This window comes from Ruditapes philippinarum, unplaced genomic scaffold, assembly GCF_026571515.1.
Source record: "Ruditapes philippinarum isolate M1 unplaced genomic scaffold, ASM2657151v2 ctg1723_1_1_1_1, whole genome shotgun sequence".
Lineage (NCBI taxonomy): Eukaryota > Metazoa > Mollusca > Bivalvia > Venerida > Veneridae > Ruditapes > Ruditapes philippinarum.
Genome location: NW_026862113.1, coordinates 305 through 27,302, shown reverse-complemented (window position 1 = coordinate 27,302; position 26,998 = coordinate 305). Strand labels below are relative to the sequence as shown.

The following is a 26,998-nucleotide window of genomic DNA, read 5'->3' as shown; positions in this document are numbered from 1 at the left end:
ACAGATTACAGTATTTGTCCAATTGAAATAGCAGAGATTGCATCATGCATACATTGTATCAAAGGCATAGCATATGGTGACATAAAGAATGTAAAAAAAAAATCACATTTACAACACATGAGAATAACTTACTAAACAAATGATTGGGTGGAGCATTTTGACCACCTTTATATATAAAAGAATAATTTTGAAATTAGATATATCAAGGTTACACTTGAGATGGTAAAGTTTGTCAGAAAGATTCAGTAGTTTCAGGAACTCAAATTTACCTTTCAAATCTGAAAATGTTTGACAGTTTCAATATGGAATATTTGATTAGATTTTAATGTTACTCAGTTGTATATATGTGTATATACAGTTGGAAAGTGACAATAAAAAAAATCTACATTATGAAATAATCCCCAAATTTTTGACATTTGTATCTATACTTTTAGTAAATTTTGAAACATCATAATAATTATATGAAAGTCAAAATAAATTTCAAGATTTATTAAAGAAAATTACTGGACACACAATTCAACCCTTTATATTACCTTTTTTTAAACCTATGTATCATCATTCATATAAATGATAATAAATTTGTTTAATAAGCTTGAAAGTAAAATAGAAACACATACCAATAAAGAGGGTCTGATTGTAACCTATGTGTAAATGTCCACTTCTGTCCCCCTCTGTGTACCCTACAATCAGGTTAATCTTGTCTGTATGTCGAGGTCTCACCATTGCTAGCTGGGCTTTTTCATACAGCTATATTAAAACATAAAGACATGAAAAATATTTTCAGAGCTTCTAAATCCAATGTGCAGGCAACCTTTTTCTACTCGTCCTGCATCAGGTTCTCTTAAATCTACTTGTAACAAGAATTTGTAACAGAGTTACCAACGTTCCCCGCCTCAGGGAAGTTTTATATGAAGCATAAAATCAATGCTAGATCTGCAAATGCACCAATAAATTTATTAAAGAAATAAAATGTAACACTCAATTTAAAAATCTATCATGTTAAGCTTTGACCTCTAAGTGTCACCTTGACATTGGAGGTAGGGACACTGGTGTTACGCAAGCATATCATCTTATCATTGTGACTATTTGTGCCAAGTATTTTCAAAATCCCTTGATCTATGAAGAAGTTATGGACGGGACACAAAATATACCATATAACAGACTCTGTTATTTTGACCTCTAAGTGTCACCTTGACCTTGGAGGTAGGGGTGCAGGTGTTGTACTTGACATATCGTCTTATTATTGTGACTATTTGTGCCAAGTTATTTCAAAATCCCTTGAACTATGAATCAGTTCTACATTGGACACAATATACACCCTTTAAAAGACTATGTTAACTTTTGACCTCAAAATGTGACCTTGACCTTGGAGGTAGGGATGCTGGTGTTGCGCATGACACATTGTCTTATTATAGTGACTATTTGTGCCAAATATTTTCAAAATCCTTTGATATAAGAAAAAGTTATGGACCAGACACAAAATATACCCTATAACAGACTATGTTAATCTTTGAACTCCAAGTGTGACCTTGACCTTGGAGGTTGGTGACCGATTGTTGCGCATGACACATCATCTCATTATTGTGAACAATTGTGGCAAGTATTAACAAAATCCCTTCAAAGATAAGAAAGTTATAGACCGGACACGAGATATAACCTCAAATGGACAGTGTTGAATGAGCAAGTACGACCTTGACCCTGGAAGTAGGGGTCTGGTTGTTGCACATGACACATCGTTTTATTATAACAAACATTTGTGCCAAGTTATTTCAGATTCCTTCAATAAATGACAAAGTTAAGGACCAGACATGAAATATACCCTGTAACAGACTATGTTAATCTTTGACCTCCAAGTGTAACCTTGACCTTGGAGGTAGGTGACCGGTTGTTTCGCATGACACATCTTCTCATTATTGTGAACAACTGTGGCAAGTATTTACAAAATCCCTTCAAAGATAAAAAAGTTATGGACCGGACACGAAATATACCCTCAAATAGACAATGTTGACCTTGAATGAGCAAGTGCGACCTTGACCCTGGAGGTAGGGGTCTGGTTGTTGCGCATGACACATCGTCTTATTATAACAAACATTTGTGCCAAGTTATTTCAGATTCCTTCAATAAATGACAAAGTTATGGACTGGACACGAAAGTGTGACGGACGGACGGACGAACAGACGGAGGACAGACGGACGGAGCCTATTTCTATATCCCCCTTTTTTCTTCGAAAAGGCGGGGGACAATAACAAGTGGAATTTTCAATCTCTGATATGATATTGTTTTCTTCAATCCTACTCTTCACGAAAGATTCATCTCAAGAGTTACTAAGCTTTGGAATACGAAAAAAATGAACTGAACATTTTTGGAAGGAAAAGTTTTTGCTTTATTTAACAACGAGTGCAATTTAATACATGAATTAAATATCAGATGTTATTATGATATGCCTAGGCCTAAAAAAAAAAATTGTTTTCTTCGGGTCACCCGACCCTACCTAATAATATGCCCCGACCCTACCGTTTTTTTCGTGTCAAAAAAAAAAAAAAAAAAAAAAAAAAAAAATCGATGAAAATACCGTATTATTGAGGTACTCAATGAGTAGGGTGAAGGGCAATTCAGGCGAAAATTTCGCTGTGTATATTTCCATTTCGCTCTCCCAATTGATCAAAGAGAAGTCAACATCGCCGATAAAATCTTAATTCCCAAAGAGTAATTACTTGCCGATGTAAAGAGCAGAGATTGTATCCGCCCATATGACGACTGCTAATTATCATTATCCAATCAGAGCGATGCTATATACTACCCTTCTACCTGTATGCAAAGCGATAGACCGCCTACTCTAAACAGTAAATAATGAGAGCATCGGCCCGAAACGGGTATATTTTGCGAGTTTAATACGGGATTTGGTGATAATTATAGATTAATTTTTTCCCGATCATCTAAACACGTGCAAATCTTCCCTAATTGATATACAGGCGGTGTTTAACCGAAGTAAAGGCGATGTGCAATGGGTTTTTCACGGCTATCACAAAACTGTTAGTCAAATTCAATTAAATATTGTTATGTCGCTGACGTAATGGCTTGGGGTGAAATGCCCAACCTAGCAGTAAGAAAAAGTTACTGATTCGGATACACCTAATCAGGTACGTATATATGTTAATATACGTACCTGACCTAATACACGCGAAAATTTAAGAAAGCCAATTCGCAAAAATCTTATGATTGGTATGTTGTAGACAGTGAGAGTGTTTTGCATTGTTATCTTTGTAGAAATGCCAAATTTGACACAGCTTGTACGCACGTGGGCACAACATCCTAAAACTACGAATCATGAGAATCATGATCGGCATGCGACATATCGGTCGTATATCATGTGCTCATGTATATAACAACAAAATTTGTGAGGAAAGAAGTGTTCTTATTGTTTCAATATATATATTTGTTTTAATGTCATAAATATGACGCTCAGATTAAGATTTATTAATATTGTAAATTTCAAAAAGCATTATTTATAAAGATATTACCGAGTTAAACATTTCATGAAAATAAAGGGAGGTAATTAGAAATTTATTTTCTATAATTTCTCAGGCGAATTTTTCAATAAGAAATGAATGCATATAATTTTAGTGATCAAATATAATGTGCACAAATGTTTGCAGTACATATTTTACATATTCTTCGATATTTGAAAATTGTTTTATAAGCATAATTATATGCACATAAATGTGACATTACAAGATCACATAAACAGAACAGGATAGACAGATTTTATTAATCATTATCCAATGTAACTTTATCTTCTGTTAAAAGTGAGGAAAGTAAAAATATAAAGTTAATTTCTAATCATCATATTTTTTCTTGCACATTATTATCGAAAATATAAGAGAAAGCTTATAAATAGCTGATAAATAGATTGTGTTTCTATTCTAGTTAAAGGATGTATAGCCATGCATGTTAATGCATACACATTGGGATGTTTCCCTTCTGCCGATTTTTCACGAGGAAGTCACTTCTCTTCTCCCTAAAATTTCCCCCCAGGATGAGCCCTGGGTACGGTACAGGTTTTATCGCCGTTCTTAGTTACAAAATGGCGGATCACATTGTCAATATTTGTAAAACGGCGTGTGATCTTCACCAGAAGAACGCCGAGAGTTTAAGATTGTTACACCTGAAATGTCTTTTGAAAACATAGAAGGGATGTATTTGTGCCACCCGGGAGGGATGTCAGAAATTTCCATATCTGAATTTCAATATACTGGTGAATAAAAAAAAAAAAAAAAAAAAAAAAAAAAAAATCCGACCTACCCTACCTATTCCTTGAGAGCATGTTACCCTAACAAAACAATTTTTTTTTTTAGGCCCTATTACAAATTTGATCTGAACATTGGACAATTCTCAACTTCAAAAGATTTCTTCATTTCTCAAATTCTCATAAAAAAAGATTCATACCTTTATATGATCCAGAACAATATCTTCATCTGTGTTATTGACCTGTGTTGCTACAATGACAGATGGTGGGTATAAGCCTGGCCATATCCAGACAACACCACTGGCAGCTGTGTATTGTGGGTATGTATCAGTGAGATTACGAGCAGGGTTTAATGGCTCATAATCTTTGTTGTTAAGGTACAGGGTACGGTTGTCAATGAAGTCAGATGGAACTGTTCCATTCACAAGTTCAGGTAGTTTGTGAAGATAGACTGTGCCAGGGCCACCTGGTTCACTTCTGGCACCACCAGGACCACCATGGTTGATAAAGTCACCTGAAACGTAACTCAAACAATTTATCAACTTATATATTGCTACAGAGACCACTTTAAAATGTATATCTTGTTATTGTTAACTTTGATATGAGCAAAAAGTTTATTAACTTACCAACAAAAAAGTTGTACATGTAGTATAGTGTGACACGTCCACCTCCTCCACCACCTCCATGCTTAGACACACTTCCTCCATAACCTTTTCCACCAGAGGCATCAACTTCTCCACTACCATCAATGGTGTAGGTCTCAATATGGATGGTTCCACCACTACCCCCTCCTGCTGCCACAGACCTCCAAGCACCTCCCTGCGCTGTCAGAAAACCATCAACAGTCAGTGTATGATTAACCTTCAGGTATAAGTCTGCCTCCACCCACACCACCAAGATGGGGAAATTTAGAGTGACCACCATTCTTACCAAACTTGGTGGGATATAAGAATGAAGCATGGGCACCACCGGCTATTGGTTGACCTTCACCTTGACCTCCATTTCCACCATGACCTCCACCTGAACTTCCATCAAGGTGACCATGACCAGCTCCTACACCTGTATAAACATTATAAACTTTATCACCAAAACTTAAAGTACCAATTACTATTCTATAAATATTCCTAATTTAGATCAACATTCTGATAGCTGTTTTAAACTTGATTATATAGAAAATCCCTTTAAATTCAGATTTCCTTTAATTTTCTTTTTTAATAGCTTTAAATTGGTCAAGGTATCTTCCTATAAACCAAGGTTTCACCAGTCTGAGTCTTAATTTTATGGGGCTACATCAATTTTTCATGACATGGCACAAGAACTCATAGGTTTAGACATCAGTCAGTTTTGGATGAACAATCAGTTTTCTTTACCATTTAGCTAAAATAAACAAGTATTTCTATATTTCTATATAGATTATACAGACATGTAATTACCCTCATGTTGTAGATTGTATGGACAACCTTCAGTGACAGTCATTAGACCATATGGTTCTATGGTCACATTGTAGTAATCTAACTTCAGATCATTAGAGGTTAACTGAAAACACAAAACATAATGGTAAAAATAATGTATTTTTTGAAAGGCCACTAAATCTAGTATTTTCACACAATGAAGAATCATTTTAAACAATGAAGAATTATGTTTCTCATCCAAAGACTAATATTCTAGTCTAAATAAGTTACATCCCTAAAATTTTCTAAGCAAAACGGTGATTTGAAAAAAATGTGAAATTTTAAAAAATGACACTCTCATTCATTATACAAATACAATAATTCATTGATACATGTACTTCCTTCATGAAATTTAAATATTCAATTCAAAATATTAAGATTGTTGGGTTTATAGGTTGAAGTTACATGGCACATTTTCAACTATAAATTGTAGCTGAAGGGGCCAGAAAACAATTTGAGCATTACTTCAGGAACAAGCTGGATGGACACTATAAGCTCTTGTTAATTACAGCCGTTTTATAAGAATACAAAGCTTACCCTGGCACCACTGCGGACAGTGAGTGATGTACCAACAAGAGTTGTTAATGCCTCTTCTTCAGTAAAAACTCTGACAGATCCAAAAGTCTTGATGTCTAGATTATCTATAGAGTTCTCAGTAACTTTATGATGGTCAATTGTCAGGTTACATCTGGCATTCACTGTGAAGTTCTCCATTGAGTGAAAGTATCCTGAAATACAAAATTTAATCGTAAATATGTAAAACCAACAAAATCTATAGTTTCAACTGTATCTTCTTTAGTTGACCCACAGAGATATATCGTGGCTTATCAGCTTCCAGTCAGGGCAAGGTCACCATAGCATTCGAAAGTTGAAGATCAATTTTAGGGCTCAAAACGAAATAGACTTCATACAATTTTCAATATTTAGGTCTGGAAAATGTAGGTGTGATATTATTAAAGATTGACCGAGGTCCTGTAATAATGCATCATGATATTTGATATATTTCTTTCAATAATTTTTCAGCTCCTCACTGATAGTTTTGATTTAATACTTTGAATGGCATTTACAACTATTTAGATTCACTAAAGCAAATTTTGATAAGAACTTATGTGTTAGGAAATCTGATGTAAGTTAGAAGAAACGAAAGGGACATAACAATTATACAGGCATGTAAACAAAGACTAGAGCCATTAAGTTCACTAGATAAGGTTTATCAAAAGTTTACTACTTTCATTTTCTAGTTTAAGTATACCTTCAGAACAAAATTTATTATATTTAGTAAAGCATCTGAAAAAGCATCTCAAAAATTATCTTAAGATGACTTTTACGCGTACTGGAACTTTTTTGAAACACTTTTATCAAAAAAGTATGCAAAAATTAGTTAAATATTTTTTAACAACCCACCTTTAACATACATATCTATTCCCCGACAGTCAAGCTCTAAAGGTAAATTCAGGCTTGATTCTCTCTGAGTGAGGATACCAAATGTTTGAAGGACTCTATCCTGTGTGTTGTTATATGTCTGTGATCGTCTAAGAGTCACTCTGCCTGTATCGTCCCCATAGACCTGGTGTGCTGTTAGCTTCATGTTAGCATTGTCAAGATTAAGAGAGGCTCCTCCCAAAATTTCTAACTGTAAGCAAAAGTCAGGCATTCACACAAAGATGGTGTAATCAAAAAGATACAATTGGATTTGTACATTGATCAAACCCATAAAAATATTATATCATCTTCTTTGTGTAGTAACAGGTTAAGTCCTTCTAAATTTAATAGGAGTTAACCAGTTATTGCACTAAGGCGATGATATGAAATTTCTCTACAATCATGTCAAATATTATGTACAATTTCTATTCTTTAATAGAAATATTACTTACAAATATTTTATATTCTAAAATCAAAACTACAAATAACAGTTTGTCATTTAATGGCAAAGTATAAATTAAATACCAACAGGGACAAAACACCATTTTTGGGGAAGGGGCCTCAGCCTTTTTCTTGGGGAAAATATGCGTGATTTTGGCATTCTTTGGGAAAAGGGGTCTCAAATTTAACACAAACTTTTAACAAATTCTTCAAAATAGAAAAGCAAAAAGCACTGTGAAATACTAATACTGCAGTAAAAGGCCTTAATTCAACACCATCATTTAATTTTGTTCAAAATTCTATGGGAAATTTCAAAAGACTGGGGAATTTTGAGGACCAAACTGGGGAAAAAAAGAGGCTAGTTTGGTTGGGGAAGCAGCCTATATTCGGCCTCTACAAAGAAGGGTTTTTTGGCCCTGACCAATAACAGATTGATGTGAACATTTGATTAAAAAAAACAACAACTGAAAGTAATATACATGAACCTTTAGTAATGTTAAGATTTCAACCTTTTACACTTACAGCATGATTATGAAAACTAGAGACAAGTATATTTAGCATTTTACCTTGTCAAATGTGAATTTGGTGGTAGATGTCTCTGGTAGTATGAAGCCTGCACCATTACCATTGTTATATGGTGTCTGTGTGATAGATGTTGGGTCTTCTTGTACATATACCTCTACCTCACTGAGTGCCACATAACTTCCACTAGCCCTTAGGTGTATGATGATCTGCAAATGTAGTGTTGTATGTTTGTATGTGTTTACTGATACATGTAGTATCTAACATGAAAAAGTCATGAAGATTTTAAATTATTTTATCTTTTAGTAGTATATGTATGAATGTGACAATTCTTTAAATATTAACACATTTTTATACTTTGCACAAGGAATTTAATTTTTCATAAATTGTCTCTTTAGTAATTTAAGATGTATGGTGGCAGATAAAGCAAGAAATACATCAATGTTACAACTGCACAATATAAATCTTCTCCGTCACTAAACAAATAACAATTACAAGAGCTATCAGTGATCATTGCTGCCTGATGATAGCCAGTTAAGCAGTAGGGCTGAGGGGTGATTAGAAAGTTTGTTACCAATATGTCATGGCTTCTTTGTAGAAACACAAAACTCATTGACAGGCCAAAATGCGATTTTTTTATTATTCAAGGGCTATATCCCTTCAAAACAATAAAAGTGAACTAGACTTGGTTCTGATTATTCTTGTAAAATTAAGATAAAATTGCACGAGTAGTCCATAAAAGTTTTGACTCATTGACATAAATTGAAATTCTATCAGAAAAGTTAAAGCTTTGTGTGAAATAGAAAATAATGTTATTAAAACATTTTACAAATATAATCAGTAGTATTTACCTTGTCAATATTGTCCCTAATTTCTACAGTACCAAACTGGTCAGGTTCTCTCTGTGTTTGGCAATAGTCTGTATTTACAAAGCCATTTGTATGACTGGTTACTGTTCCACCTTCTAGTGAACTTCCTACTGCATATGCTGTCCCATATATACTGAAAACAGCATGAATAGATTTTCAAAATATTGAACTGTTCACTAATAAGGGGACAAAAAGTGTCAGTGGAATGATAACTTGGTATAATGGCAGAAGGTTATTCCCATGGTCATTGGTTTGAGTCCAAGTCCAGTTGCAATTTTTTTCTCACCCATACACTTTTGGTTCCCAGCTCAGGACCTTCATAGTATATAGGTCCATTCATTGAGTAGTGTTCTCTCTACCCATAAGAAATTCCACATATTATTTCAATCAAGTGGCGGCTTGGCCGAGTGGTTAACACGTCGGACTAGTAATCTTAGGATTGCTGACCGCGTCGGTTCAAACCCTGTCAGGGGCAAGCCGTTGTTTCCTTGAGCAAGAAACTTTACATTCATTGCTTAGTACTGGTTGGTTCCAGGAACGGATTCGAGAGTGTTTCAATAAGCTTATAGCTTCCAACACAATAGAACTAAAATAAATTTGTATAAACCAATCTAGTTGGGGAGGTAGTATGGTATAAACTTTTCTCTTATTAGAGGACAAAAGAAGTGAATTTCTAGGTATCTCAGTTGGTAGAGCCGTAGAACAGTATTCCAAAGGTACTAGTTTGAATTCCAGTCAGGCTGCAAATTTTTCTTAGCTCATGACATTTGACATCAAGCATGGGATCATGATGGTTTATAGCTCTAAAGTCATTGAGAAACTTCTCTGTACTAGGAAGAAATGTGAGGACAAATTTTAAGATAATATGTGTCATAGTATAGAACTGTTCTCTAATTAAATGAGAAAATGTGTTAAATGGGCAAAACATAGAGAGCATTAAAATATAACCCTCCTATTCAAAATAATCAATGCTCACAATACAAATCAGCAACTTATTTATCATTTTTTATTTCATGAAGCTATGTGGCACTAAAATGAAAATGACAGGTATGATGAGTTCAATATTATCTTTTTAGGAAATTACACATCATTTTTGCGAGATAGTAAGTTAAGAACTACTTACTTAAAACTCTCACAGTATGGAAATATTTGCAGATACTCCACATAAGTTTTATATGGTAAGTCAATGGTCAAGGTTGCCTGTTTTGCATGTGACATGTAGATCGTGTTCACATTTGCTTTTCCAGGTGTGAATAAATGGCTTAATGGATAAGTTGGGTAGTAGTAGTTGGCATCTGGAATACTATGTAACACACTATGTGGACGTGCTGTAGTTGTAGTATTAACACCATTGTGACTATGGAAGACCATTTCTGGATAATTTCTTGTTGTGTAATAATTTCCTGCTAAGTTGAGACGCTCCACTTCATAAATTCTGTTGCTTGTAGAATGACCATTGTTATCTACTGTCAGATGTCTATAGGCTGGAGTTACAAAGCGAGACTCCAGATACACAGTTCCTGGGCCACCATATTGCTCTGTACCCCACCCACCATGTACAAGGTATTTGCCAGTGAAGTGGTTTTGGTCTGTGTGATAGATAGCTATTCGTCCACCTCCCCCTCCTCCACCATTTGTACCTCCTGTAATATAACATTTAAAACTTTATTTCCTTGAACCATTTTTAGCTCGACTTTTCTATGAAAAGGGGAGCTATCCTACTCGCCCCGGCGTCGGCGTCGGCGTCGGCGTTGGCGTCACACCTTGGTTTAGTTTTTCGTACCACCCCACTTTATTTCAGAAGTATTACAAGTATGGCTTTGAAACTTACCATACTTGTTCACCATCATAACCTCCATCTACAGACAAGAGTACATAACTCTGTCAAGGTTTTTGACAGAATTATGGCCCTTTTTTGACTTAGAAAGTGTATTGAGCTTGGTTAAGTTTTTTGTACCACCTCACTTTATTTCAAAACCATTGGAGGTATTGCTTTGAAACTGACCATACTTGTTTACCATCACGACCTTCATCAACAGACAAGAGGACATAACTCTGTCAAGGTTTTTGACAGAATTATGCCCCTTTTTGACTTAGAAAATACATTGAATATGGGTAAAATCCACTTATTGCCTTAACCCTTTGAGATATTGCTTTGAAACTTTTAATGCTATTTCACATCATTACCCCCATCTGTACGCAAGAGAAGGTAACTCTGTCAAGGATTTGTTTTAAAAATTAAGGCCTTTTATCGACTTAGAATCTTGGTTAAGTTTTTAGTACCAGTCCACTTTTTGACTGAACTGTTTGAGATATTAATTTGAAAGTTGGAATACTTGTTTACAATCATGATTCCCAAACATGTCCAGGAGAAGGTAATTCTGTCAAAGATTTTATTTGAATTATGGCCCTTAACTGTCAATGTTTTGTATTATAGGCAAGCACTAAAAAAGTTTTTTTTTCTTTCTTACCAGCCCTCTTTTGACTTAAACATTTCAAACTTTGCTGCAGTGTTCAAGGGTATCACACAATTCAGTAAAATAATTCTTCACTAAATATCTTAATGCTCATGGCCATTGTTCACTTTAAAAATACAGAGATTCTTGTATTGCCTTTTACTGCAAAAACTTTTTTTATTGGCAAGCAATAAAAAAGTCGAGCGCGCTGTCTTACGGACAGCTCTTGTTAATAGTACTAGTGTGGCTGAACAACATGTCCATAGCAAAGATAAATAGAAAACTTAAGAACTTGCCAGACCAACTGGACAACAGAACATGGTATGATGCTATGTTAAGCATCTTCAAACTGTGTTAAAGATATAAGGATTTGAGTTGGTATCTGTTTTACAAAGTATAACCTGTAATAATATTTGGTAAGTAAAATAATCCTCAGACAGAAATACAATTTAATTTCAAAAACCAATTATAATATAAATCAATCTGGCATGAAAACAACATTGTTAAGCAGCAGCCTTCAAAGATTTGTTGATGACTTACTATGTTTTTTAAAGTATGACCTATTGCTCTGTTCATGGTGAGTAAGAACAAGGTTGAGTTAATTGAATTCCTTTTAGAAACAACCATTCATTAAATAAAGTTTTGGAGGATATCCTCTATTGGTTCTCATAAAAGTGTGTTTAAATTTTTTTGTAATGCTTTATTTAGCTCTACTACCATAAAAGAGATGTTAGGTTAAAATGAACAAAGTTAAAGAAGAACCAACAGAAGCGGCAAGAAGATAAAGTTCAATAAAGACTCAATTATTAACTAATTGGACAAAATCTTTAAAGGATTTTTCCTTTCCTAATACTTTTGTAGCCCATAAGTCCTCTGTCAATTAACATCAATGATTTGTAAATACCTGCTCCTCCTGTGACTTCAATAGATCCGGTTCCATCAAGATGATTGGCTGATATATATAGAGATCCTCCAGCCCCACCTCCTGCTTTACTGTCTCCACCTTTTTCACCATTACTATGTAATCGACCTTCAACCCTTAATTCATCTTTGATAAACATGTGTATTATACCTGAAAACAAATAAAAAGACTCACCTTACAGATAAATAGCATTGAATTACATAGGAAAACTAGTTGCATAAGCAAATCTTATTTTTCAAAGAGTCATTATCAACATGTTATGTTTTTGAAATATGTACAAACCCAAATGGCAACCAATCTGTCATGTTCTCCACCACCCTACCAAATCTGAAGACTGAAAGCCAGCTTATTTGGTGAAAGTCACTGTAAACATTATCCTCAATGGGTATGATTTACCATTTACATGAATGACCACTGATAACTGTAGGTCAAAGCATTGTATAGTAATGGCCAAGTTGTTTTGGAGGTCAAGGTCAGGGTTATTGGTCACAGTAACCTCGACCTTTGACATGCTGTCCTTGAAATCAATAAAGGTAATAACAACCATCCTTAGAAAGACAAGGTCTGGTCTTACTGACAAACACATTGACAAAGCACTACCTCATTTGTTAAAAGTGGGACAAGAAAGTCTAATTTTGAAACAAATACATTACCTCCACCCCTACCGCCATTTCCACTTGGAGAATTACCACCTCCACTACCCATCTGAGTGGGGAAATACATAGAATCATAAGAGTATGCTGAGAAATATCCATTTTTACATCTACCCCCACGACCTCCATGACCAGCACCAGTACCTCCACCTTCGTGAGTGTTGGCATTTCTTCCTTTACCATGACCCTCGTTGCCAGGGAAACCAGTGTAGTCAGCATGGAAATCACCTATAAATTAGAGATCATATCTTTTCAATGTGTCATTTGGTATCATTACTATAAACTAACAGTACAGTACTAAGCTAAGCATTGTTTCTATTTTCAATAACTCTGATGTTGTGTCTGATATGTCTACAGAATATGTTATGAGAAATCTGATAAAGATCTGATCAAGAAAATGCTAGCTATCAATCAGGCATTGTGGACATTCATTTACGTTTCTTTACACAAGACATTGGTTACTAGGCAGTATTATTTTTTGTTGATTTGTCAATTAAATCATCAATGGTTAAGTTTCCTATTTTCCTATTTTGTTTACATAGCACAAAAGTCAGTCAAGTTTAATGGTATGGCAATGTTTTGTTTTCCCCACTTACCTGACAGGTCAATTGTAACATTTGTAGCATTTAGTTTCAGGCTATTAGTCCTCACATAACCATTGCCGTTCACCACAAGCCTAGTCACGATCAGGTTCATCTGTTCTACAGCTGTCAGAGGCTCAAACTTTCCACCTGCTCTCACAGAAATGTTTGTTGCCACAAGCTGACCTTCCTTGTAGCCATCTGAGTTGGCATATGACCAAATGTACAGTTCTCCTTCATTTTCTACAGCTATAACATTCATGCCTTCTATAGTACCGTTAATCTCAGCCCATACTTCACGCAGCGTCACTTTTGATGGAACTTCTATTCTGCTATACCTAAATATAAGAAATAACAGATAGAAAGTTAGCCTCTTCTCATACAATGTAAATTGTTGAAATTCCACAAGAAACAATGAATTCTTTCACAAAAAAAAAAAAAAAAAAAAATATGGAAAAACTAAGGAGCAAACCTAGAGGCCTGTGTAAATATTCTCAGATATTTTTTTCAAAATTTTGGATAAACTTGATAAAATATCAAATATACAATATACAAAGTTATCAAGAGTATATTTGTAAACACTTATGCATTCACAATACCAAACAAGCAAATATCTATATTCTGCCTTTACAAAGATATTATTAAAATATTTCAAGTATAATTTCAATAAACTTTGACTCAAGTTTGCATTAATTAGTAATTCAACAGATATACCTCCTAGTATAGTAGGAAAATTTTAGACTGTCAAAAGATTCTCAACAAGAATTTATCTGCTTTTCAATTTATAAAACATTAAATTGAAGAAAAACATTGCTCTAAAGATTATTGTATGCCAGCAAATCATCACAGGAAACATATGTGACAATACCCCTTGAAGATAAAGATTGATGTATATGTATAATGTATATAACCCCTTGCATTTTGTAATGTTTCTTAAATAATCATAACCATGAAATACCTGTATGCTGCTAAGTTAGTCGGCAAATACACATCCACATCTCTCAATCCAAAAGTCTGATTTTTCCCAGCATGCAACACACCGGTCCTGTCGCCCCAGAGAAAATCTACACGTAAATCAATGACTTCATTGTCTGTGTCACTTAAAATAGCAACATGGGCGTTTCCACGTACGTCCAATTCCTTAAAACTGTACGCAAGTTTGTCATGATAAAGCCAAGTTACACCACCAGTGTTAGTGATATCTTTATATTCTCCATTTAGAAGATTTCTCAAGAAGCCAGCATTGTAATCTGCAGCATGAGGGTAGGCATGGCCATTGTTGTCAACAGTGAGTTTCTTTTTGTAAAGTGTACCGTTTTCGTGCCTTGCTTCAAGGTATGATGTCCCTGCCCCTCCGGTCTCACTGTTACTTACGCCTTTACAAAATTATGAAATAACACTATATATAAAAGTCATTTTGGGTTGGTTTAATCATCTTTAAACATAATTAGTGTTAATTTTTATCAATTAATTTTTTACATTCTACATTTAAGTGAATTCACATTTTTCAGATGTGTACACTAATTTATAAATCATCTTTTAAACATTATAAGTGTTAATTATCAATTAATGTTGTACATTCTAGGATTAATTAAGTGAATTAATGTTTTTCAAAGGTGTACAAATAATTAATCTTCAATATTACTCAAATTTAAGATTAATTCCATCAGTCTCCTAGATTCACGACCAATCTACATTATTGACATAAAGATTATTTGCAATATAAACATAATCATAATTCCCATTCAATCATTCATAATGGAACATGAAAATTAACTTTATTACCGCCATAAGCTCTCATGGTGATATTGAATTTATGGATGTTATCACACTGTACAGAGATTCTGCCTCCAGCACCCCCACCTCCAGCCTGACCTTTGACCCCTCCTCCATTACCACCAAAAGCTGTGATTGTTCCATGTCCAACAACTTCCTCACATATAATCCAGATAGCCCCACCAGCTCCTCCACCTTCATACACATAAAACCAAATTAGATAACTGTGTAATGACTATTTAAGATTTTCAGTGTTTTTTCCCAAGAACAAGAAGTTAGGTATTCATTTTGGTGCAATGACATTATATTTTACACACAGCTTTATTTTTACTCGACAGAAAGCTGCAAAGATGACCTTAAAAGTTTCTATGCAGGACAATAAAAAAAAACATTCCCCAAAAGTAAGTTCATTTATGAAATAAGAAACAAATTCTTTATCATATTTCAATCAATGATTTTTTAAAATCATTTAAAAAAAAAAAGTTTCAGAAAAACTACAGACATACATTTTTTTTATGCTCAGAAATAATGCAAAGAAGTTGTCAAATATAAATAACAGTTCTTTACCATTTTATATGTAATTTTCAAATAATACTACCATGAAAGATTACACTAATAATATGCTGTAAAAATTGAATGCAATGACTTATAAAACTATATATAATTGCACATAATGTACATTTATTGACTGTTCATTAGCTACATTAAGATATAACTTTTGTGCACCTACCTGCACCTCTATCAGATCTAGCATCAGGGTTCATGCCATTGGCAGCTACTAATCCATCAATGTCTACATGTCGACTACGGACCTCAAGTTTACCTCCACCAGGTCCACCTAAACCTTTACGTACCACAGTATTACCATAGACATTGTCACCAAAATATAGTTCACCTGTAACAAGACAGTAGGACAACATGCTTGACTATTCTTAGTGTTTGATAGTCAAATAAGAGCCTGGATAATGAAGAATTTTCAATGTTCAAAAACGGCTATAATTCTGTCAAAATCCATGTAAGAGTTATGGGCCTTGGACAGTTACCTCTTGTTTAGCTCTCAAATAAGTGTATGAAGTTTCACCCCATTCCCTTCAGAAGTTTTGCAGATAAAAATTTGCACAGAAAAACTTATCAAAGTGTGAAAATTATGTTGACCCCTTGCCAGTACAATAGTTCCCGCTATTCTTAAATAATTAAGCTAACAATAATGAAGATGTTTAAAAAGTATTTGTACAGTATTTATTGTCAACCTTTTGTCATCATACTTTCCCTTTCTTTCATCTTCTTTTTAAACAATATGCATACATGTACTTGTGAAAGCCTCAGAAACTGGAAATTATGATACCATTTTATCCATTTTTTTCAATCAAACAAATAAAGTTTTAGCAAGTTAACACTTGAGAAAAAGTATTGCCTTTGTCATTTTAAATCAACTTTACTGAAAAATCTTTGTCAAAAACTATCACTACAATTTTAAACTATAATATAGACCCTTTCATTTAAGCGATAACAGTCAGGAAAGAGTTACTTCCCTTACCGGATGTGACGTAAATGGGGGATAAAACTATGCAGGCCGCATAGAATGTTAGCTTATTGAAAAGTTAAATGCGTAAATACTGATCGTTCAATTATGATTATAACATGTAAAAATTTACGCATGCATACATAAATTCCATATCAAGACAATAGAAAAAATACAAAAACAAAGATTGAGATTTATTCTCGCTACGGAGTGAAATAGCGAAATTTCAAAGTGAATATATTTATAAGATCTAGATTTTCTCTAATGCAAGGATATAAAGCTAGTAACTAAATCAAATTTTGATATTTTATAAACACCCATACACACTGAAATTGCTTATTATAAATTTAAATGGCCCTTTTTCTGTTTTATTTTCTGTCATTTAGAAAATTCTGGCGTATTTGTGACAAACATGAAAATAAGATTGCCACTGTCTTTTAATGATAGTTTTTCAAGCTTTAATAGAACAATAACAAAATGCATTCTGTCAATACTTACTGATTCATTTACATTATGCCGTATAAAAATATTTCAAAGAACCAGTGAAGGATATAATTTTATAAATATTCCGGAAAGAGCGAAAACCATATAGCATTGACTCTTATAATTTTAGATTCGCAACAGACGATAATTAGATAATTTTGATATCGAAAATCTATTCTTTTGGTTATAAAAATAAAGCCCTTTTCCCAGTAACTTATTTTATAGATAAATAGATGTGTATATAAAAGCGCCACTGGACCGTAACATATTAATTAAGAGGGTACCTATGTTGTATATACCAGCGGCACTTGGCTGTGATATCATAAATCACCAGGGTGCAATTTTTAGAGTTATAACATTACATCAGATTACGCCACTTTTGTTAGTTGTCAAAATATTTATGGTCCAAATTTTGTTATGGATCATCCTAGGGACTTTATTGGTCATGCCTAACTGATTTGATACTCGATCCAGAGTCCTACCAACTGGCACAGTCAAAAATATGTAAAATTATAATTCAGTTAATGAACGTGTTCCACAACTTGTTTTTGTTTTTTGTGAATGTTTTAAATATTTGATTAGCAGAGTATGAATTAAAAAGTATCAAGTTGAAAACATTACTTAAATACCAGCTTAAATATATTGGTGTGAATCTTGGACTATTTTTTGAGAGTGCATTTTTTGCCGACACAAATTAATGGTATTAATTATGTCTTTACATTTATTTTGAAATAACATAGATTTATATTGTTGTTTTTCTTTGTCTTAGTAATGCTTAAATCAAAATGATTTTTAATAAACCAGTATCTTGCAATTAAATATTACGCAGCCGTTTTTCGAAACTACAGAATCCTTACATTTTTGAAACTCAAAATATCTTTTGGGTATTGTATGTAAGCAGACACATAGATACATTATCTATATCTCTGGTATTAGCATTCAGTTAGTACGATTTAACTGACTGGTAAAATTTTCATTATAAAGAATCAAACGAAAATGGTAATCATGATCAGTTACCCAGCAATATCAGGTCTACTATTAAAACAAGTCGTTAACCATATTATATAGTAAACATATTTATTCATTTCACCATCCTTTTTATGAAATATCTTATTCAATTACACAAAATTTTGGCAATTTCAATCTGCCAATCTTACAAGAGAAAGGATTAAGATCTTTATATCCCTCTATTATTGTACTTAATCGTATCGGCATTGTCCACCGTATCCCCCAATGACGTCATCCAAGGGCGACAACTTGAATACGGTCTTAAATGAAAGGGTCTATAACTCTCTTTTGTTTGTAACTGTTTATATGTACATTTTGATAGAGGCTCATAGGGAAGACTGCGGGCTTGCCTTACTTATAATGTTGCCTCTTTAAATAAAGTCTTTATTAATTATCATCATCATCATCATCATCATCATTAAATGCAAAAATAAAGTCTACAAACCAAAATGGTATCCATGGCCACCTGCTGATCCTGCTATATTAGGTTCATACATGGAGTCATACCCTATACCAACTGTTGTGAGCCCAGAGCCTCGACCTCCACTTCCACCGTGGCCACCACCACTTCCTCCTGATGCTGAACCTTTAAATAATGATACACACAATGTAATGTAATATTTTTCCATTTAATATAATCTTAAGCTTTTAAAAGAAACAGATTGTTCTTCCATATACTAATCTATGCATTCGGTCTTAATCTTCAGAGAAGACCTTAAACATTAAAACAGTAGTTTGAAATAAACTAATAAAGAAATAAAGTATGTTACAACTATTTCCAACCAAAGACTAAATGATAATTAATTGCCTAAGCCAGCAATATTCAACGTGATCAAAATCTGTCATAATAACAATGGATGGTTCAAGATTCAAGGCAAGACACTATGCTATTTAATGAATCTAGAATGGGAAGAATAAAGTAATTTATCTAACACCAAGAGGGCTCTTAAATGCTGTCAGAACTCAATGCTCTTCAAATAAAGTCATCCCAATGTGGCACCAAACACATTAAATCTCAGGTACATTAATGTTTGAAATAAACATACCTATTCCAGGTGCTGGTCCGTGATTCACTGAATCAGACAGAAAACCTGCTCCACTAAGATCTAACTTGCCACCAGAATATACAGCCAATAAATGGTGCACAGTCATTTTTAAAGCCGTGTTTACTTTGAAATGGCCTCCTCCATATATCTACATGAAAATTTATCAATATAAAGTTCATCCAAAATTCCTTTATAATTTTAATGGGACTTATTTATTCATGATGAGGAAAGATAGTATGAACAATTTTCATGCAGTAAAGTGAGTATTCTAAGTAATGTATGAGCATTTATACTTAGAACTTTTTACACTTTTTGACAAATAACCCTTGAATCATATCATTACCTACAGACTGGTAAACCTATCCAACTCAAAACAATATATATTTTTTATTACGAAAACAAAAACAACAGCATGATGCATCAAAAATATTTTTACTAAAAATTCCTATAATTTTTCTAAACGTCCATGACAAATTTATCATAATAAGATGAAAAAGCCTAGCGGCATTAAGGTTATAATTCACAACAAAGAAAACATTTTTCTTAAATTCGTTTTTTTTATAAAAATTTTAACATTGAATGTAAAACTATTTCACTATACTTATAGGGAATTTATAGATAACATACTGATATATTTGTTGCATCCATATTGAAGCTATCAAGAGATGTGTAAGATTTCATCTCAAACGTTCCTGCCTCCTGTACATGCAGAGATTTCATTGATACTTTAGCACTGGTGTGACTGGTTGCTATGCTACCACTCGTATCTATGGAAACCAGTCCTCCTTTGAACACATACAGGTCTTCCATTCCTGAAACCTGTTTATAAGCAAACAAGAAAAAATTCATGGGATAAATGCATCACTTTTCCTTGAAAAAGAAATGGTTCATAACAGGGTTGTAAATGGAAATATTGAAGTTGGATCACCCAAAATGACAATTTCAAAATATTGCAGACTTAGCTTGCTAGACTCTCAGTTCATGCAAGCTATCGTCAGCACAAGTTTAGGCTGAATTCTTCTAGAAAAAAAGCTGTTCATGTGGACATCACAAAACTGTCAGAACTTAGTTTATTGTTCTGCAGGTAAGTTGAGATACAACTGTTTTGTACTGCTAATTTTCTCTAATTTTCTCTTGAACTACTTGGAGCCCTGTGCTTGCTCTGTGTTTATAATTCAATGAAAATAAAAAAAAATCCATTTGTGCATTTTCATCAGAACAGCTTATGCTCAATACTAAATTTTTTCAGCAGTAGTTTCTTTATGCATAAATGCCAAAAACAAGTCATTTAATTATCACTCACTATTTCTAAAATCACAAAGTTGTGTCATATGAAAAGATTTCTGGATTTATGATTGATAATTTAAAGCTTCGGCTCAAGGAATAACATGATCTATTTCCAAATAAAATCATTCAAACGGAGGGCACATAACAAGGTCATTGTGTTTATTATATCATGAAAATAATTCTTTTCTCTTTCTGAACATTTTTCTCACCTTTCCAGAAGATACAAGTTTTGTCTTGTAGAAGAAAGTCCGTGGTGGGTATGTCACATGACCAGTTTCATAAACATGGGTATTAAATGGAACATCATATGCTGTTTTGTTAATAGAAACTTCTTGGTTGTAACCAACATGAAGAAAACCTAAATTAAAAGAAGCCTGTGTGATTATATACATATAAAGAAACATCAAAATTCTGATACAAACTTAAGAACCTCATGTCAGTAAAGTATATTTTGGCATCACTTAAGGAGTAAATGTGCCCAGATAACATTTGTGGCAGAACATTGGATTATCAGTATATGATAATGAAGATATATTAACTTTAAATCAAGACATAATTCATCTTTATCCTGTACCAAAAAATGCAGCAATGTTTATTAACTCAGACATATTCTTATATTCTTATATAATGATAATAAGGGACTGGGTATTACTCTTTATAACTTTGCGTTCACGGATATAATTTAAATCATTAAGATTTTAGAATAAATTAATCACTCACTTGATTATTGTACATGATTTTCTGCTGTTTTAATATCACATCACTTTTAAAATCATGGAATCCACACGCATATTAGCTCTCAAAACAAAACTATCAATTTCCAAGTATAAACAATAAATAAGAAGGTTAGGCTGGTCCAAGAAAAATTCACATACATTTAAGCGACTCTAGCTACTGAAAATTGAACAATTGATATGTTACCTGTTTTGTCTCCAATGACATTACCAACATCAACCAGTACACCATCTGTGTAGTCATGCCTTGGCATAAAGGCAAGATGAGATTGTCCTTTCAGAATGACCTCACTGAATGTAAACTGTTCATTACGATCGGCAAAGATCCATGTAGACGCTCCAAAAAGACCAATATGTTTGTACCTACAATAAGAAGAAAGTTTGTCATTCAGAAAATTTATGTTAACTGGTTTAATATTGAGATTCATTTAAACTTAAAAATATTCAGAAACAATATTCAATAGGTAAAAATTCCTTCAACCTCTTAATATGCTTAGATTAAAATACATTCAACATTTTTCATACCAAGTACTGTCACTGGGTGAAAAAAAGTGTGCAGTTTGACAGGGTCTCGAACACATGACACTCAGAATACTGTTTCAAAGCTGTACTGACTTAGCTAGCCAACGACTTACATATTTTCTCCTGAGTAGTGAAAAGTTCTATCCTGTAACTACCTTGAAAATACTTGTTAAAACTGAAACATGTTGATATGTTTTATAAAATGAACAGTTACTGAGTTCATTTGCTCTCTTACTAGAAGACTAATGAATCAACTTTGATTATTAAAGTTTAATGTATGAAAACTACATACTATTTAGCTAAAGCCCTTTAAATGCGAATAGCAATTCCATTTTCCTTCCACATCCATGTCAAACTATAATGTTATACTCAATGATTCTTTTATGACATCAACTGCTTTATTTTCTAACATCAAAACAATGGTCAAATTTGAATTAAAAGCAGTGTAAGCTCATTATACAAAATTATTGTCATATTTAGGATTAATTTCAGCAGTGATAGGTTAATTTTGAGCAGATTTCTTTTCAAAAATCTTACCTGAGCTCATCTGGGGAGGGATCTGAAAATATTTCAATCTCACACAAAGCTACATAGGAACTTGATGTACTGACAAGGTCAAAATCAAATTTAACAGCTTCTTGTCCGACAGGCAAGTCAATGTATGAGCCTTGTGTGCCATGGTTGCTAGGTAAAATATAGTTACTTGTCACCTCAAAACTAGATCCAGCCAGTTTGTTGTATCCTGTAACCTGTAGATCATTAGAATATAAGTTTATAAGTTAATTCTTAGGCTCCATAAAAAATGTCAAATGAATAAACTAATCATGTACATTTATTCAGTATTATGCTGGGATGTCATCTTTTTTTGAAAAAATTAAAGTGTTATTTCATTCATATTAAAAAATAAAAATAAGAAATGACTGAATGTGTGTTACAAAGCAACTAAGGAATATTGTATTTCTTCATGTTAGAAAGTGAGCTTACTGGTTTATGGTAGACTAACCAGATGATTGTTTCTTTTTGAAATACTGCATGAATCAAGGCACACCTAGGCTCTTCTTATATCTTTAATGTGGAAGTGTGGCAAGATGACCTAAACATTTTCCATGTGCCCTAAACCCTAAGAAAATAATTATCCTAATTTCAAAAGATTTTAAAATCAGCATAACTGTTTACCTTGAATTTAGTGCTGTACCCAATAGTTGGATAAATTTTGATTTTATTAATGTACATCTGTTGATTCAGGGTTATGGTGACCTTAGCTGACCCGGCTCTAGCCATGAAGAAGTCTGTCCATGAGGAGCCCATTGTATGGTCAAACATATGGTGTAGCCTGTAGTATTCATTTCTGTAGCTGTTCAAATAGGTGCGTACATATATTTCTTGGTTACTAGTCACCTGGAAAAATATGCGAAGTACAATGTACATGTATTCCTTTTTTTCTTTGTTAGATAAACTAGGATAATATTAATTTTATATACATATTCTGTATCATAAGTAACATTGTACAATGTATGCTTTTTATAAAGGAATTCAATGAGTTAAATAATTTTTTCTCCATCACGTTTTTTCAACAACAAAAATGCAGAAGGCTACTTATTTCTTTTGCACTGGCTATCATTCAATAATGTATATAAATATATAACATATGTTGTCAGATTAAGTTTGATTGCTATCATTTTCTAATAAAACAAAACAATGGTATATCATAAAAAAATATCCATTCATTTCATTAAAAGAAGTTTGTTTGAGACCGAAAATTAAAAAAATCTCTTCCACCAATATTCTACCTATATTCAATTTACTTACAGTAAAGAAAGCTACACACTTTGGCCCAAACAAAAATCATATAGGTAAGTAATGATTGATGGTGCAAATCTATGAACACCCATATGAAAATTCATTAGTTATAACTTATACACTTTTTTCTTTTAGAAATATTTGGAGAAGTAACATAATTTTAATGAAATGTATTCCCATTTCACCATAATTAAAAACAAGTTGATATCTATTTAAAAAGAACATTACAATATGTCCATGGGTTGTTGTGTACGATGTACTTGTACTGTACTGTCCCGGAACCGAGGAAAGATCTATCCTGTGTCCTTCATTCAATATGGCAGTCTCTTCATTTATTGATCTCTGGCCATTATTATCTATTTGAAGCATGCTGAAGAAAAGAAAAGAGAAATGTTTTTGTTTTTTGTTTTTTTTTAACAATCATACATTCTTTTATGTCTTATTCAAATGTTAATGTCAAGGTGAGCTGCCATACCCTTTTGTGATTCAATGATATGCATTATTATTATTGTTATAATATATACATGTAAATAAATGGTGAATATTGTTTGGTTTATGATAAAAGCATATGGAAAACAAAATGTATTCACTATGTTTTGAGACATATGCACCAGACCATTCTTCACCAAAGTTATGGGCAGGGATCACGTTTCTAGGCGACTTGGGCGACAAAGTCGCCTTGTCTCTCTCCATTTCGCCCGGATCGCTTAGAAAAGCGAAAACAAAGTCGCCCTAATTTTCAATAAACGCTTGCAATAAATTTTGAAGTGTCAAGCAGCTCAGTAATCGTCTACGCTCCTCCTATTTCAAAGCGATTTGTTAAACGCATTTTCATTGGTCGGTAAAATTGGAAAGCCAATGAAACGCAGCAAGACAATTTAGCGAGTGTTGGAATTGAATGGTTGACATCTTCGGGTATTGTCAAATGCCGACTTATTATCAATAAACAACAAATAAACAGATTAGCAGCGATTCATGTCAATAAGGATAAATTGGGGCATACTTATTGCAATAATTAGTCGGTAAGTTTATTGAGCTAATTCACACATTTTCTCTTTACAAAAGCGTGTCGCCAAAAAAGTTGGTCAAAAAAATGTTTCGATGTTTACGATTGTCTCAGCAATTTGGTAAATGGGTCTCTGTTATAAATGTTGGTGATGGTTTATCCCTTGATTATTATTCTTTAAAAGAACTTTTTTTAGAACGTTTACATTTAGTAAACAAACAACAAAACACTCATGTCATTTGCTGGTTAATGGGGAAAAGACCGGTGCAAATAGTATCACCGATAGATCTAATGCATTATGCAGAAAATCCGTCGAAGAAAAAAAAATTATCAACTAGCTGTACACGCGTTAGATTTTCTTTAAAAAATAAATAAATAAATGAAATAAAAAAAAAACATCCACATAAACCTTATCAAGTTTATATGAACTTTGACTCGGCAACCTTATGAATATTTCTGGGGAAAATGATGAAATACATGTAGATCTAAAGTATACTAGTGATATACTAATTTTTTTTTTTAATTTCAGCACAACATCACATGGCTGCAGCATTAAAATCAAAACAAGCTACACAAAACCTATGATAAAGATGATATAGAAGAAAAAAAACTGCCACATTTGTAATTTTGCTGTTTATTGTTATGAGTTACTTAATAAACTTTTATGTACTCCACTATGTTAATCAATCTTAAAACTTAGTATGAAATGGAACAGCAACACTTCAAAAAAATGCAGTTCGTATGCACTTCTCCTTGTCCCTAAAAACTTCTCCCTATTTTCACTGGAGGGAGAAGTCACTTCTCCCTAAATTTTAGGTCTAGCGTGATCCCTGCATGCATGCATTTTCTTTAAGATAGCTTAGGTTGAATCAAATCAAAATAAATCTGATCATGTAATGATGACAAATTCTATAATCTCAAACCAAAATAACTTTTTGATACATTACCATTGGATTTAGATAATTAATGAAAATAATAAATAACTGATGAGAATATTTGTCAAGTTTGTTACATATCAAATTTAATTAACATATCAAGTTTAATGAAATTAAATATCAAAACAGAAACAAACTGGATAAATTTTGTTCAGTGAACTTCAGAAATTAAGAAATTATTTAATTAACAAGTTGTCAAATGTCACTTAATAGAGCAAATATCAAAGCAAAGAGATATTCACCTATATGACCTTTCACCATCATGTACATAAACTGTGCCTGCAGCACCGGCTTCAGCATTGGTGCCTGGCTTCCCACCAAAAGAGTCAAAATAGCCTCTGTAGTGAGGTATGGTCTCATTGCGAGAATGATACAGAGCGATCCTACCACCAGCACCACCACCTCCTTTAGTAACATCTCCTGATCCGCCAATAACCTGGATGTGACCTGTATGACTTCCTGTTAAAGTTTTAATATAAGATTATTTCAGTTCCCTTTGATAATACACTGTACACTTAATAAGTGCAATTAATTCTGTTTCATAAATTATAACTGTGAATCATCAGTTAGAACTGTGAAATATTTTTGATAAATTAATGCTGATAAAAGTCTGATGTACATATGAAAATAGTAAATCAAGTCCAAAAGTTTGTAATAAAATAGTTTCAGGATAAAAATACACAGAGTAAACAAATGTCTTGATTATTAATGTAATCAAAACGTTTTGGTGAAATATTACATGGTGAAAAAAAAAGACTTTGATCCATTTAGTTCCATAAACTCTGACCAAGTATTACTTGTTACCACAACCTCTCTGTTGCATGGCACTGCAGGCACCATAAATCCCATCCCTTAATCTTAATGGTAAAATTAATATATCAATAAGAAATTGATACCTGTAAAATTGTGTGTATAAATGGTAATACTGCCACCACTTCCACCATTTCCATCACTCTTCACAATATTTTCACTGTTAGCTTTGATATAACCATCTACAGCCAATGTATGGGCTATCTTCATGTGAATGACACCTCCACCTTTAAGCAAAATAATATTCCACTGAGTAAATGAAAATTGGATATTGAAATAGCATTGCTATAATCATTATATTACAAATAAATGTAGTAGCAGAAGTAAAACTCCACTAACAGTAAAGGGTTCCCTAAGATTTGTATATTTTTGGTCCGGGGTTGGAAGCTTTAAGATTATTAAAACACACTCAATTCTGATCATGGAATCAAAAATACTAAGCAATTGGTGTCAAATTTCTTGCTCATTGAAAAACGGCTTGCCCTTGTCCGACACGTTAACCGCTC

General features: G+C 33.2%; 2 protein-coding genes across 2 annotated transcripts in view; both read right to left on the bottom strand.

Moving 5' to 3' along the window:
- LOC132717982 (uncharacterized) overlaps positions 1-5,783 on the bottom strand; it is a 28,613-nt gene extending 22,830 nt beyond the window's left edge. The window contains exons 1-4 of the mRNA XM_060701590.1: positions 5,680-5,783; positions 4,873-5,305; positions 4,447-4,760; positions 618-747 (exon numbers count right to left, since the gene is read on the bottom strand). Of these exons, the coding sequence (XP_060557573.1) occupies positions 618-747; positions 4,447-4,760; positions 4,873-5,206 (778 nt within the window). The 5' untranslated portion in view covers positions 5,207-5,305; positions 5,680-5,783. The remainder of the gene's footprint in view (positions 1-617; positions 748-4,446; positions 4,761-4,872; positions 5,306-5,679) is intronic.
- LOC132717977 (uncharacterized) lies at positions 5,660-26,719 on the bottom strand (the record flags this gene model as incomplete). Its single annotated transcript, XM_060701586.1, has 22 exons — positions 5,660-5,782; positions 6,235-6,425; positions 7,102-7,330; positions 8,127-8,291; positions 8,934-9,084; positions 10,075-10,594; positions 12,312-12,479; positions 12,983-13,210; positions 13,579-13,901; positions 14,522-14,939; positions 15,349-15,534; positions 16,070-16,234; positions 18,798-18,938; positions 19,399-19,546; positions 20,026-20,217; positions 20,895-21,043; positions 21,607-21,782; positions 22,479-22,690; positions 23,118-23,339; positions 23,970-24,111; positions 25,925-26,141; positions 26,579-26,719. Coding segments are annotated over 22 exons (4,607 nt in total), but the record flags the coding sequence as incomplete, so codon positions are not given.
- Between the last annotated feature and the right edge of the window lie 279 nt (positions 26,720-26,998).